This window comes from Cladophialophora psammophila (assembly GCF_000585535.1).
Source record: "Cladophialophora psammophila CBS 110553 chromosome Unknown aczJe-supercont1.1, whole genome shotgun sequence".
Lineage (NCBI taxonomy): Eukaryota > Fungi > Ascomycota > Eurotiomycetes > Chaetothyriales > Herpotrichiellaceae > Cladophialophora > Cladophialophora psammophila.
Window position 1 is genome coordinate 865,209 of NW_006912922.1, and position 14,379 is coordinate 879,587.

Here is a 14,379-nt window from a genome sequence, read left to right on the forward strand (position 1 = left end):
TCGTATCTCGTCAAACACGACGCCGGTACAACAGCTCGAGCCAACCCTTTTTCCTCAATCTACTGTCGCTAATTACGGTCATTTCCTCGCGACAGGGCAACCTCGTTGGTCCGCGCATTTAATTGCCCCTCTCCACATCCTCCCATTGACTACCCTTACTCCCCACCACCATGGACCTCGCATACGATCATATTGCTGAGCAAGCTTACAATCCCGGCGACCGTGCCACAACTCCTACGCCTGCATCGAATCACACCTCCTCAAACACGAACGATACCTCAACGCCCGAGATAAGCTCCCCGAGACAGAGTCTCCAAGCAGAGTTCCAGGAGACATTCAAGGCATTTTCCAATTCACAATGGGGAGTGAAGCTAGGTGGATTCTGGGGCAATGTCAGAAAGCAAGGAGAAAGTCTATACGAGGAGGCAAAAAAGGAGGCTGCTGAAATGGCAAGCGACATGGAAGCCTTGCGGCTGAAGGGTGTCAAGGGGTTGGGTTTCGGCGCTGACCAAAAGAAAGGGGAGAATGCCTCAGGAACAGACGAGGACACAGAATCGCCTAGCACCAGCAAGGAGAGTGAGCAGAACAAAGCAATCCAGGAGACTGAGACCTTCCTCGAGCGGTTCAAAGCCGAGGCCGCAAAGAGGTTGAGAGATGTGCAGAGAGCAGAAGATGCTGCAGATGAGGCGCTCTTGAGGTTCGGCACAAATATCAGAAATTTCCTTCGAGATGCGGTGTCTGTGACAGCCCCGGACGACGAAGAGGCCGGAAATCGCCAGGCTGGCGAGATGCTCTTCGAAAGTAGAGACCCTACGTCCGGCAAAAGAGTCATCCATACGAGCAGATTTGACGCGCAGCTACATGTCATCCACACTACAATGACGAGCTTCACTCAAGATCCGAGTGGAGCGGGCGATCAGTGGGATAACTTCAAAAAGGGCTTCGATATCGACAAGATGACGGCACGCATTGCCGAAGACCTGGACAAGTATAGGGAGTTGAGAAGGTCCATGGAGAAGCTTGTGCCGGAGAAAGTGGAATACAAGGATTTCTGGACAAGGTACTATTTTCTGCGACATGTCGTGGAGACCCAAGAAGAAAAGAGGAAAGAACTTCTCAAAGGTATGGCTCTCGAGGTCGGGTGGCATTTATTACTCTCCAGTGAGAAAGAAGTCTCTGCTAACCGATCGATTGATTACAGCATCTGCGCATGAAACAGAGGAGGTTGGCTGGGACGAGGACAGTGACGACGACGACGAGCAGGGGAGGACCTCTTCTAATACTCCTCAGCTACGGAACGAAGAAGCCGTGCCCAAAGTGCTAGTCGCTCAAAACACCAACGACTCCTCAACCACAATACACCAGCAGCCACCGTCGTCGTCGGCGGAGGCCTCGGCCGACCCAAGTTGTTCGCATCTGAAGCCCGAAGGCCAAGGCCGTCGATCTCACGATGAGAAGTCCGTCGCAGACAGCGACGCAAGCTACGATCTCGTCAGCGGCGCCAACAGCCGTGCTCCAGGAAGCCCCAAAGACGACCTCGGCCGATCGCCCACCAAGGTCGAGGAGAGCGACGAGGAGGACTGGGAATGAGGGATTTGTGCTGGTGGCTGCTGCTGCTGCTGCTGCTTCTCTCTGAATTGCACGGGAATTGCATTGGATGGGCATTGCTTTGAGTTAATGCGAATGTACCGAGTAGTGATTTATCAGATACCCTGCCATCAAGCAACACAAGATGAGCCCCTCAGGAAAGGGAAAACCCCTGAGAGTTGGTAATCATTAATCTTCCCATCGCTGTGACATGGTGGTTTAACACAAACTGGTGCGACATGCAACAAGAGTAGTCAAGCCTTGCTATGGCTCGTCCGCAGGGCCGCTCGGATATTTCGGCTGGGCAAGCGAGGCTGAGTCAACGCACGGATAGTACTGTACCAGCGAAGCGCCAAAATGAGCTTAAATACCACGACACGCCCACTTCTGAAAAGCTATCTCTGTTTCGTGTTTTATGCATCGGGTATTAGCTATCAGCCCGCACTTTCGGGCCTATTACAGCAGAAGCTTCATGCTCGTGCTAAAAGGTACCGTTTGATTGTCCGTAAATCCGGTTCACGCATCAATAGGCGCGCTGCAGTGACCATGAACAAGCCAATCGCGCTGAGTTTCTGTCCGTCGATTGTCCTTTTCCCTGCCTTGTGGAACCATGATGCAAGTCGTGCCATTCGAATGTGGGTATCAACAGTGATGTGGAAACAAATTGGAAATTTTCATCAACCCTCCTACCCGACCCAATGTGGCTCAAGTGTGGTTCATTCACAGCATCATGATAGCAGCAAGACCTGCGATGCCAGCCAGACCGTTGACAGCCACTGTTGCCCTTGGCATGGCCGCACCTGTCGCACTGGATGCTGCCGATGCAGCAGAGGACGCTCCTGAGGCGGCTGAGCTAGTGGCACTGGCCAGATGCGAAGACGCCGAGCTGGCCAACGAGGATGCAGAAGCTTCGGCGGACGAAGCAGCACTAGACGCGGCAGAGGAGGCTGATGAGATTTGGGACGAAAGGGATGCCGAGAGAGACGAGGCCGAAGCGCTTGCGCCAGAGGCAGCCGACGACGCACGACTTGCAGCAGAGGACTAAATCCGTTAGCGATGCAGGTACACATTTTGTCACGGGACGATGTTACTGACCCCAGTTCCAAGTGCGCTAAAGAGGGTGGATGTGCCCACGGCAGTGGTGAATGTGCTGCCTGCACTGTTTGTGCCCGTGGAGAACAGAGTCTCAGTCGAGATGGGAGTCGAAGAGCCACCACCACTGCCACCCGGACCCGCACCAACCGCACTAAAGATGGTGGATGTGCCGACAGCGGTGGTGATAACGCTGCCATCGGAAGTAAGAGTCGAAAAGAGCGTCTCGGTAGAAATTGGAGTGGAAGAAGCACCAGAGCCAGCACCAGAGCCAGCACCAGAGCCAGTCCCCGAGGGACCAGAGCCAGAAGCACTTCCAGCAGAAGCACCAGTGCCAGTAGCAGTGGCACCACTAGCGCCAGTCGCGGTCGCACCACCAACGGTCAAGGCAGAGGTTCCCGAGAGAGGCCCAACGGAGCTACCGGCGCTGGATGCGGAAGCAGCAGCTAGCGACCATCAGTACAATGTCCGAACCCGACCAGGATGTCCATATTCACTCACCAGAGCTGCAGTAGTTCTGCCCATACGTAAGAATCGGTGAGATGTCGGTACCCACCGGGCAGGCTTCAGAGGAGCAGTCATGGAGGCCATAGCTGAAATCGGCGTTCCTGCAAAGACAAAGGACGTCGGGCGATCCGTTGACATCGGGGCAGCCGAGGTTAGCAGCTTGGGCGAGCATGTTACCGAAACAGACTTGCTGGAGCACAGGTCAGTCGCTGTTCTGAAGAGCGGCTTGAGGAGAGCGAGATGCTTACACCGCATTGTGGCAGGCTGGAGAGTGTCTGGGCGAGCGCCGCGCTGACAAGAGCAGCGGCGATGGCGAAGCTCTTCATGTTTGAAGACGAGGGTATCTTGACCCGTGGATGAAGCTGAGAGTTAGGCGACGTAAAGGGTGCAATCAGTAAGAGGATGCACGGTACGTGACGACGACGTCGAGAGTAAGTCGTTGGGGGGGGGGGGATGCCGAGAGAGAGGGCGAGGTTTGAGGAAGAGATGGTAGAGAGAGAGGGGGAGGAAAGGGGAACGGTCAGGCACAGATCGAATTGAGAAGTGTCGTTTTGAGTTCGGAGCTGGAAGGTGGAAGTGGGAAGCTTTTTGAGGTGGGAAGTGAAGGTCGAGTGAAAGGTCAGTTGGAGTAGTGACGGAAGTGGAGTGAGACTGTTGGCTGTTGGCAGTGACGAGTGACAGGGACCGCCGCTCTGCAGGACCTAGCAAGGTCCCGAGTACGAGATACAGTCAGTAAGGGGGATTATGAACGACACGCTGAAGCTGAACCAAGTTTTGCAGGATCAATCCTGTGCAGGGGACTCGGGATTGAAGAGGAAGTGGGAGGCTGGTGATGAGGTTGCTCCTGGTACTGGGTAGAGCTATGAAGCCGGGAAGCTGGTCACAGTTCCTGGCTGGGACCACCAGCTAGGACCAACTGAGACCTAGCCAGCTCTTCCATGCACATGCAGACGTACTTGGGCAGGTAATAGACGTCCGCCTTTGACGCAGCTTCTTGTGCCTCTGGTTGCGCAGGCTGAACCTTAACTGCAGCCACTGTAACACCCAGAAACTCGATCTCCTCGCAGACCACTTTGGTCACTCGACCGCTAGACCGCCACTGGTTCAGCCACAGTGGGCAACCAGGGGAGAGCGCTGCTGGGTTGTTGCGGACTTCCTCTGCCGAGTAGTTCTCCCCAGTTCCCCCCCCCCCCAATGCTCCTCGACCCTTCCAGGGCCTTGCCAGGGCACAACCTGGAACTCTGGAGCTGGGCCTGTTATAAGCGTGGCGATCGGTGCCTCTATGCCTAAAGCTCCCTAGTCCCGTTCGATCCGAGCTGAACGCCGGGCTCCAGAGATCTCGACCCCACTAGCACCCACTAGCTCCCACCAGCACCAAAATCCTGCTTCGGGTCGTAAAGTATCGACTCCGGTCATGGCGCTGTGCTCAATCATCGGCTTCTACTCTCCACGGTACACGAACCTCGCAACATTATTTCCCCCCAGCATGTGCGACCATCCCTGACTCCCTGTGAACCTGTTCCTGGCGTGTTTGGAGAGGTCTGGGGTTACACCACAACCGTCGACTGCAGGCTCCCAGAGAAATGGAAATTGGTCCGGTGTCCCAGCTCCACCGTGACGACAATAGCGACAACAGGATGGCTAGCAGGCTAGTAGCTCGCATCTCCATACCCGTGCCTACTTATGTACAAGTACAAGTAGTGCGTCACCTCACCAGCCTACTGGGTACTTGTTAGTCACTTGGCGGCTCCGGCTGCAGTCCCGAGGATCGCCATCACACCATGGTCAAAGTTGAGCTGGGAGTCAAACAGCTGATCCAGAAGATCACCAAAACTTCTTGTATTTGTATCCGTTGCCTAGAGGAGAGCACGCACCAATCGTGACCGCTATTCATTGGCGCGTACGCAGGGCAAAGCAAGAAGCAAAAAGGCCCGACGAGCCCGGCAAGCCGCAGGCTCGTGCGACAAACCTTGGAGACACTCAGGGATGGAAATTGATTCTACAAGTACAGATGCTGCATCACTGTCCAATGCCGGGCGTTTGTACACTCCCGCGTGCCAAACTTGTAGGTCGAAGATTTCTCCTTTGCGAAGCATTACCACTGAAGCTAAAAAGATGCCTCTGAACACGCTGGCGTTGAACATTGCCTTCTGGTTGGTCTCGGACTGTGACGTCCTCCGGCACCTAGTGGGCGGTGTGTGATGGGTCTCGGCAGTCCGCACACACTTGAGTACTGGGCTGGTGGTGGATCTCTCTCGTACTGTACTGTCCGTGCCGATGCCCACAGGGCTTTTCCGCCTCGCCATTTGCAGGGATATTCTTCAAGGAAAAAAAAAAAAAAAAAAAAAAAACCGAGCGTCCTTCCTGTCCGTGCCATGTACTGTACCTAACCTTGCTATCAGCAAGCTTTCTCATCTCGAGCGAATAGGGTAATACTTAATTATTTTGTTAGAGACTCAGTAGCTTATCTAGGAGGCAAAAAGAAGATGGTAGGCAGATGCTAGCGGGGTGGTGGATAGACAGCTTCGAACGGCATCGCTTCGGCCCTTGCAAGAGATTCCAATTGGGCTGGGGAGTTTGAAGCAATTCCTTATTCAGGCGTGACCAAAGGTGTGCAGCGGCACCGGAGATTTTTGTCTCTTACACATTAACATCTCACATACGAGGTAACAAATTCATGGTAAAGCCCACATGCACCGAGCAGGCCATCGGGGACAACCATTGACAGTCTGCTCCGCCGTAGAATGTAGATGCTCCCCGCACTGCACCCCGCATGGCGCACGGTGCGCGCCTCGATGCGCAGGACGCGGTGTTGAATTATTTGCTTCACGGTCGTCTCAACTCTGTATATTGTCCGTCCGCCATAGGTATTTCAGTGTCGCAGACGTGTTGAGTTCAATGGCATAATGTTCGAAAATGGACATCACGTGAATTGTCATGTGGCGTCTAACCCATATTTATCTACTTGCGGTGCTCCACCATTATCCTTTGCTTGCATACATGGTACTACGTAGGAGATAAAGATGGAGGCCCCCACCTCTTCAAGGTTAAGATCTCCATTATCTCTCAATATATCTACTTACGTAAAACACTTAGTACCAGTTTCACGTTATAACATCCGTGCCTACGGGGAGAATGGGATTCCTCGGTGACGACATAAAGAGGTAGACTGCGGCGGATCGACTTCTTGACTTCACTCCGAAGGCTTCCACATTACAGTGTCTTATTCGCGAGATAGAAGATCGCGCAAGGAACCAATCTTCATGTGATAAAGATTGGCCCTAGATCTTGCTCCTTTCTTTGGGTCGCTCTCGGCTACATGAGAGTCTCGTCAAGCAGCTGGCGGATTTGGCCTTGTTTCGGCTGAGAGAATTATGCAAGGGAGATTCCGATGCCGAAAAATTCCTCGAGCGCATCAACACCCCGGACTGGTCCCCGTGTCTTGAAAATGTCTATCATAGTCTCTTGCGCCACGACGAAGCACCCAAACACACAATCTATCCCGGCGGGGTCTTCGAACTTGCAAAAACAACAACATGGCTAGGAGAAAAAGAGCGAGGATTTGGGACATGTTGCAAGCAGTTACATCCGTGCAGGCTGTACGAGAATTCGTCGAGTTGTGGCTTTGGATATCGACGATGGTCGCCTCGACAGCTGGCATCTTTCAAAGAGGACAACCTTGAAGACCTGGAGACTGAAATTTCTACCTCAAGTTGTGCCTGATTTGATCCCACGCACACACACCTTTTGTGAGTAAGCGACGCCAAAACTTCATGTTCAATTCTAACACCCACACGGTGCCTGCCACCGTGGTGGAGACAGCGGATCTGGTACGTCCTTGAGTAATTTTGTTCATCCATGTTGATTAACTTTTCCACCACAGGAGCTCCGAAGTCCCGAGGGTGAGTGTGTTCCGGGCGGTCGGTTGGCGCTTCTAATCGCAGATTCTGTCCCTGCGCATTTGTCACATTCAGTGCCTCGGTCTCGGCTCGACGAGTGCGTTGTGGTTTCTTCTTAAGAACTCTGCGAGGTCACCCTACGTACGGAATCGGCAACACAGTGGTTCTATTGATCTATACCTCGTCGGTTCAATGCCTCAAGGCCTTGGTGGTCATGAACCTCTTTCCCTTCTTCCTTCCAGGCGCGGGCATGGCAGTCCGAAAACTTGGGGTCAATCCAACAAACAAAACGTCAGAGTCAGGGGGAAATCAAAAGGTCGTTCAAGTTTGCCGGGGCACGTTTCAACTTTCAAGCTGGCTAGCTAGATCCGGCCTACTATATTCGATAGAAAATAATACGCTTCACAGCACTTTGTCTTGCATACATAATACAGTACAGCTGAGTAACGGAAACCACCCAGCTAGTTCCCTTTAGAGTACAGACCTTCAACTGATTCGCATCAGTGATATTGGTGGAATGTCATGGCAGAAGGACAATTGTTATATTTTATTTTCCATTTATGTTTTTTATTGCTTCGTTGTTCATTTTTTAAGCTAAAAAAGAAATGGGAGGTCGGTCGTCGTTAATATGGGAGGCCTCGTAGGTAAGACGATCCTCTATTGGGGTAACGCAATAATAATATCAAACGATGTCGACAATTAAGAGTGAGAGTTTTCTTTCCAATATAAAGTTGCCTGGTCGGGACACCGGATCTATTTCACCCACGGAACCACCCGGTGTCACCGACAATATCAATTGCTTACTTGTACACCCCGCCCTCTCGATATACTTGGTAAGTAGACTCTACTTAGACCCCCCCGGCCCGTAGAGCCCGCCCTTCGTTGACAAAGGCCAACCAGACAAACGTCTCCAATATTTCTGTGGTGTGAATTCCCGACTCGCCAAGGCGGAGACCGACGCGGAATCACTCCACACGCGCATCTGAATTCGAACGCGACTTTCCCGTCTGCTTTGGAAAATGTTTCTTGGAAGCTCGCATTCGGGGATCAACGGAGAGCCCATGAACTTGGCATTAAAGCCCTTTGGAGTGCCCATGGATGAATGCTGGTGCCCAGACGTGTCAGGCTTTAAATCATGAAACGTTTGCATCTTGCCATCATGATATGGGCTTCAACCCCGGATACGAGACTCATTCGCCCCATGTCTCATTGGCGGAGCTTCCCCATATCCTGATGGCCTTGTTCGTGTGGGCGACTCTTTCTGCACAGGAGGAGCAGCGTACGACCTCTTGGTTTCGCTTGAACGGGCAAGATCATGCATCAATCTGGTGCTAATCAACAGCGCAGCACACACGCATGGACCGTCAGGCCACCAAGTCATCTACTATAAGAAAGATGAGTTTGAGCTGCTCAAGCTGCCCGAGCTGCCTCCTATTCCGATGCTGTGATGCGTTCTGTTTTCAAATTTCCAAGCATCTGCTATGTTGAGTCGCAGCAAGCAAGAGATTCCAACAGCTCGTGCTTCGGCGTCCGAGAATGAGTAGGTACTAAATGAGATTGTCTGGCAAGCAATAGTTAATCACCTCGAATAGGCTCGACGTTGACTTTGCATGGCTAGACACTGTTGACGATGGTGAGTTATTACCTTACAACATAGTCGTTCCATGGGCTAATGGACTGTAGAGGGCTGCTTCATGGAGTTTGACTACTTACGTCCGTCCAAGTCCTTAGACTTCGGTAGAGATGGTTTTACGGGGTCCCTGTCCGTATGGCACGAACTTCTGCAGCTCACAGTTCCTGACGAACAATGTGGCGTTGTATTCGTTCGTGGTGACTTTCCGGATAACGGGGAAGCAATCTTGGCCCGAGCGCAAAGACGCAATCAAAGGGGTACTTTCGGATTAGAGCTGCTCATCCCAGAGGAGGCCGAATATGTTCTCGAGCGCACGCCTGCTCAAGGAATGATTAATCTACGGTGGCCATACACGAGGTTCAACTTCGTGAAAAGGGACGATTCACTTGGCTCAGCGGTATTCGCAACTTTTACGGCTTGCTCTTTCATCAAGGACCAAACTCTTTACCAAATCCTCCGGGTGGCCCCTCAGTCCTTTTCCACCTCTGAGTCTGCCCTGAGCAATGGATCCATCCCAGAATCTGCAATAAACAGGGGGCTAGACCTTGACATTGGCGGTACCGTCCACATCGGATGTTGTTGCGAAGACAGGGATTCTTCGACATTTGCAGGTCGAACGGCGACATTCTACGACAACTACTCGCCTTGTAAGCCCCCAAGGGGACTCAAGAGCTATGTCATGGCTTGTGAGAGTGCTTGTCACCAACGAAGGCTGGAAATGCGACTATGGGTTAATGGACAACCTACAGAATTAAATCACGATTTGTCGAATCCCTCCAGGATACAGCAACTTGGAGAGAGCAATGAGAAAGGAGGTGCTACAGCAGTGTGGAGACTTCATACCGTCACCAATGTTGAATGGACCAGGACTGAGCCCATTTCGGCCGTTGCTTCCATTTCCCTTGTGGACAGCAAGATACCGCTTGACTTTCAGCCAATGGCCATGATAGAATCTGCTGACATCCGCGATTATCTTGGATATTCCAAAGACTCCATGAACGCCCCATACCGACTCTGGTCACAAATGCTACACCAGCCACCAGGCCCTCGAGCTTTCGATCTAAACGTCATCAGCAGAACAGTGGAGAACATTATAGGACTATCGTCCGTTCCCGTGCAGAGCGAGGTCACCGCTTCAGACAGGCGGGATGGGACGAAGGCGGCGGATTTGTCACCTGTCCAGGTATCCTCAGTCGATACAAATTTTCCAAATGACAGTCAGACAGATTCAGAGCTACGACTGCCTGATGCTCGAAGTGGAACTTCTCATCTTGTCCGGAAGCGGAGTGAGAGCTCGATGATCAAAACTAACATCGCACTTATCGGAAATATTGTCACAAGGCAAGTCGCCGATCTTGAAAGTCTCTTGTACGTGATGCCTATTTCGTATGTCACAAGCCACTTCACATTAGTATACTGATAATAGTAGCTGGCAAGTACGCGTACTCATAAAAGCCACTCAATTTGTGCGTTTGCATACAGAACCAAAGGAAATCGTCGAGCGAAACTCGACCTGTGAGAAGATGCGCTTAGGTTATCAAACCTTCCTATTGGAGCATTTACGAGGCGTCTGTTCATGGGTTCTTAGCATTGTGCCTGTTGTCTCCAGATCGGACCTTCAACAGCCGTGGATAGGAATTCTGGCATGTGATATCCTCACGGCTCCACGGTCCAGTCGAAATTGCAAGCTTACCTCAGAGCAATGGCAAGCACTAATGGCACAAGACGAGAGCAGAAAGGTTGAGCGTCGTCGTCAAGAGCCGCGGGTAAAGAGCCAACAATGGTACTGTGCATTGATCGTCTGGTACATGTGGGCTCAATGCTCTGAGATATTTGAGCGAGAAGATATACGGTCAATGGTCCTGGACATTCTACCTTTCTTGGACGCTATTGGAAACAACGATAATCAGGTTGGTACTGAAGGTTTTGAGAATCCGCACATCTGTTTCCTTCGATGGTACCACAGCCACTCGGTCAACAGAATCATTCATAAGTTACAGGAGAACCCCAACAATCGGACTTCTACTTCTCGTGTTGACTGCTCCAAGCATAAGGACTGGGCTGAACACTGGCAAGTCAGGGCCGAAAGGGCCTTACGGCTATTTGGACAGGGCCGCCTGATCAACCAGCACCTTAGTCATGACGTGGCAAATCTTGCCCTCGTGGGCAAAGAGATACAGATCGAAAAGCGCGCTCTTGGCTTGCAAGGGAAATCATGCCTCCAATATGCCCAAGATTTGATAAAACGTCGACAGGTGAAGAAAGAACTCAATCCTGGGGAAGCCTTGGTCAGACGATGGGACGCAATTCACAATCACGCTATCCGATCATCAATGCCCCGACCCGCGCCTTGGGAATCCAATTGTCTAGAACATCATGTCCCAGTGAACCTCGAGGTAGCCCTTTCTGTTGAGGAATGTATGGAGGCCTGCAAGGAATTCTTACTATCCGATTATACATTCGCAGCAGACTTCGACGCGAGTAACCCCGAGACTGTGGCTCAGTGGTGGGACATGAAAACGTCCAGTATCATATCTTGGAAGATCTTAGATGGACTCATGTCGGAAAATAATGCAACAAAAGCAACCTTTAGCCAACTCGTCAAGGCCGAGCGTAAGGTTGTCGACAAGCCCTCAAAGATTGAGGAAACCATTCAGGCGCTCACCGAATGCATTCGTCAAAGACTTCCTCCAGCCGAAGATATGGTAGGCTACTCCTGGAGGAAGAGGCGTCCGAACCTGCTGTATCACGCCGATGCTGCTGTCCAATCCTTAGAGGATACTCCCCAGGTTTATGACCAGAAACAGAAAAGTGTCACCGTTCGAACACATATCGGAAAATACTTTAAAGACAGTGCTTTCAACCTCGATTTTGGAATGGTCAAGAAATACTTCCAACGTCAGGGAGTGGATATTTGTTCTGGAGACATGACACAGTTCTTCGGAAAAACCATGCCATCCGTCCATCCTGCTGCGCTCCAAAAATTTTTCGACAAAATCAGCAGGCCAATTTCCAAAGAGATGCTGGAGCGGTTTTTTGAAAAAAGTGGCATGGCAGTCCATCACCTATGGACTTTGGATAATATCAAGCAAATCATCCCACCGGAGAAGCTCGGGCACCTCAGTTGCTTTGATTTCACCCTCAAGGCTGACGGCGGAGACGCCCCTGAAATTGGAGTGACCGTTGGCGTTGGAAGAGCGAACCTGGTCGATAAGAAACCCTGGATTGGGCTAGATGAAGAGGTAAAAAAGGATCCGAAGGACAAAATGAGCAAACAGGAAGAATCTGCCCTTTTGACCCTTTACTTCCTAGATCGGCACAAGCTGTATCCAGGTTATGATGCATTCCCGAAGCCTTTCAGACAATTCCTTGAACACACTTGCATCAGGAAGAAGTGGCTCGAAAGCTATCAGAAGGAAGTCTTTGCGGTATTGAATGACAGTGTAAGCCATTCCCACAGGTCTCTAGTCTTATCACTAACTGTGACCCTGAGTTGGTCGACTTAGGAACGAAATACCGACTACTGCAAGTCTCCATGCATATCGTTCAGACCGACAACGCTAACAAAAATACCAGGTTCGTAAGACGAATTTGTCCAGAAATCATTCTAGCCATGATCTTCATGTGGCACACCGATGCTCTTGACGCTATTGACGACAATCTAGGTGTGCTCTCTCATTTTGTCGACACAGAGAATCAGCTACCAACTGGAGAGGGCGTAATGTGGACCACATCTGTTACAATTTCACTTTGGCGCCTGCAGGATGATCTGGAGAGTAAGATTTGCGACGTGGAAGACGATTTCGAACGCGACGAGAAAAAACTAAGACTCAATTACGATCGCGAAGAGTCCGAGAAACACAGTTTGATGACGAGGATGAGATTTTGGGATTCATTTCCCGCATTCGGAACGCGAGGCGGGGGCAACAAGAGCGCCAACGAAGAGGCTCCATTGGCTCGCATCACCACATTCCCTCCCAAAAGCGTTTCTGACCAAAGGAATAAAGTCGATAATCGGTTGTCGACAATACGTGAGCTGTCGATCTCTCTTGTTATCTCAGGTGACAGAATGGGGCGTTTCTGGATATGTTCAGTAATATCTGAATTGTTTGACGAGGCAGAGGTCAAAGAATACCGCAACGAGATCAAAGATATTTTGCAGATGTTTATTCACCAACAATACACTGGGAGGGTGTTGGCCTTTCTGCTACTTCTGGGCCATATGTGCGAGTCCCTCTCGAAGGAATGCGACAAGTTTGCAGATCAGATGGACCATATCATGGGCATGAATGTTGGCAATCCATCGATGCTACGGTTTTTCTGAAGCTAACTTCGCCCAGCCGTTAGTATTGTTGAAAGGCCTCGAGTGGAGAAAGTCAGACGCCGCCTTGAAGAAGCTCAAGCAAATGCTTTGGGGATTCGAAGCGCTCCGAATTTTCGACGAAAAACTTGAAAGGGCACTTGATGAGATCAACCAAGCAAAAGAAAAGATGGAATCTGAATTGAAAAGAGTAGGTCGTACCCTTCTGTTGCAAGGTTGACGAACTGATCGCGGAAAGGGCCGCGATATCCGCCACAAAGATATGAAGCGGAATGTCGAGCGGGTGGTTGAAGACTTTGAGAAGAGACGCAAAAGACTTGAGAACCTGCACAATGTCATCAAACAGCGTATTGACCAAGTTGCAAAGCTTCGCGAAGGGGTGAGGTATATCTTTCGCTCTCTTTTACCTTGCTGACCGATACTGGCAGATCTCCTCTGTTCGCGGTGTGGAGCAGAACGAAAACATCAGCATGCTCACCTGGGTCACAATTACATATCTTCCTCTCGGCTTCGTGGCAGTAGGGACTTCGGTATGCATCGCAAACGCAAATCTTCTCTAACATTTGGCAGGGTGTCTTCAGTATGGGACATGGCATAGTCCCAGACTCCGCTGGCTGGGGAACGTTTATGTGGGCTTTGGCGGTGTTCCTGGTCGCCACACTCATATTTGTGAAGAGCCTACAACTCATCAAGCGGGGTTTCCGAATAGTTTGGCCCAGGCAGAACACTCTCCCCGGCCACGTTGCGGAGGCTTCAAGGACGGCCAGCAATCTTTTCCAAATCAAAAATCTCAGGCGTCGTGGTGGCACGAAACAGAGCGACGTCGAGCAAGGTTCAGGTTTGTCCCCGACTTGGGTATAAGTCTATCATCCACTCTCTCCTAACCAGGTCTCCAGGGAGCAATAAAGTAATCTGGGGTTCTTCTTCCGACTGAGACATTGGCCATTTGACAGGAGCCGGCGCTAGCACGCAGTTGAACTGCACCTGCTTGCATCGGGCGGGAGATTTTCATAACAAACTGATTTCGTTTTTCACGACTCAAGACAAAGTCTTCTAACGAGTCCAAGGATATACATAGGCTGAGCTGACATCCCTGCGCATCTAGCTCTACAGGGTGATGGATTGGCCAGACTATATAAGTATACACGACTGTAGAGACAGCAAGCAGGGTAGGGATCAGTCTTATGCATGATATCCTTTCCATCCACCAATATAACCCCTCTTGTGGGCGAGGTTAGCGAGGCTATTATTCCCTATTACCCCTGTATTGCCTTGTAGAGCCACCAAGGCCACCTATATATGCCAAGACGCCAAGACGCGCCATACCTCCGGTGAAGGCG

General features: G+C 51.1%; 5 protein-coding genes across 5 annotated transcripts; 4 read left to right on the forward strand and 1 right to left on the reverse strand.

The window, feature by feature from the left end:
• Window positions 1-170: 170 nt before the first annotated feature.
• A1O5_00301 (uncharacterized protein) lies at window positions 171-1,590 on the forward strand (the record flags this gene model as incomplete). The annotated part of the gene is made up of 2 exons (XM_007740921.1): window positions 171-1,122; window positions 1,202-1,590. The coding sequence occupies 2 exons, from the start codon at window positions 171-173 to the stop codon at window positions 1,588-1,590; spliced, it is 1,341 nt and encodes a 446-aa protein (XP_007739111.1).
• A 727-nt stretch (window positions 1,591-2,317) lies between these two features.
• On the forward strand, window positions 2,318-2,632 carry A1O5_00302 (uncharacterized protein; the record flags this gene model as incomplete). Its single annotated transcript, XM_007740922.1, has 1 exon — window positions 2,318-2,632. One exon carries the CDS (start codon window positions 2,318-2,320, stop codon window positions 2,630-2,632), a length of 315 nt encoding a protein of 104 aa, XP_007739112.1.
• Window positions 2,633-2,661: 29 nt separating this feature from the next.
• Window positions 2,662-3,512, reverse strand: A1O5_00303 (uncharacterized protein; the record flags this gene model as incomplete). The annotated part of the gene is made up of 3 exons (XM_007740923.1): window positions 2,662-3,125; window positions 3,181-3,376; window positions 3,435-3,512. The coding sequence occupies 3 exons, from the start codon at window positions 3,510-3,512 to the stop codon at window positions 2,662-2,664; spliced, it is 738 nt and encodes a 245-aa protein (XP_007739113.1).
• Window positions 3,513-8,779: 5,267 nt separating this feature from the next.
• Window positions 8,780-10,138, forward strand: A1O5_00304 (uncharacterized protein; the record flags this gene model as incomplete). Its single annotated transcript, XM_007740924.1, has 1 exon — window positions 8,780-10,138. The coding sequence occupies one exon, from the start codon at window positions 8,780-8,782 to the stop codon at window positions 10,136-10,138; it is 1,359 nt and encodes a 452-aa protein (XP_007739114.1).
• A 436-nt stretch (window positions 10,139-10,574) lies between these two features.
• On the forward strand, window positions 10,575-13,900 carry A1O5_00305 (uncharacterized protein; the record flags this gene model as incomplete). Its single annotated transcript, XM_007740925.1, has 6 exons — window positions 10,575-12,161; window positions 12,212-13,009; window positions 13,059-13,229; window positions 13,278-13,418; window positions 13,468-13,557; window positions 13,610-13,900. The coding sequence occupies 6 exons, from the start codon at window positions 10,575-10,577 to the stop codon at window positions 13,898-13,900; spliced, it is 3,078 nt and encodes a 1,025-aa protein (XP_007739115.1).
• Between the last annotated feature and the right edge of the window lie 479 nt (window positions 13,901-14,379).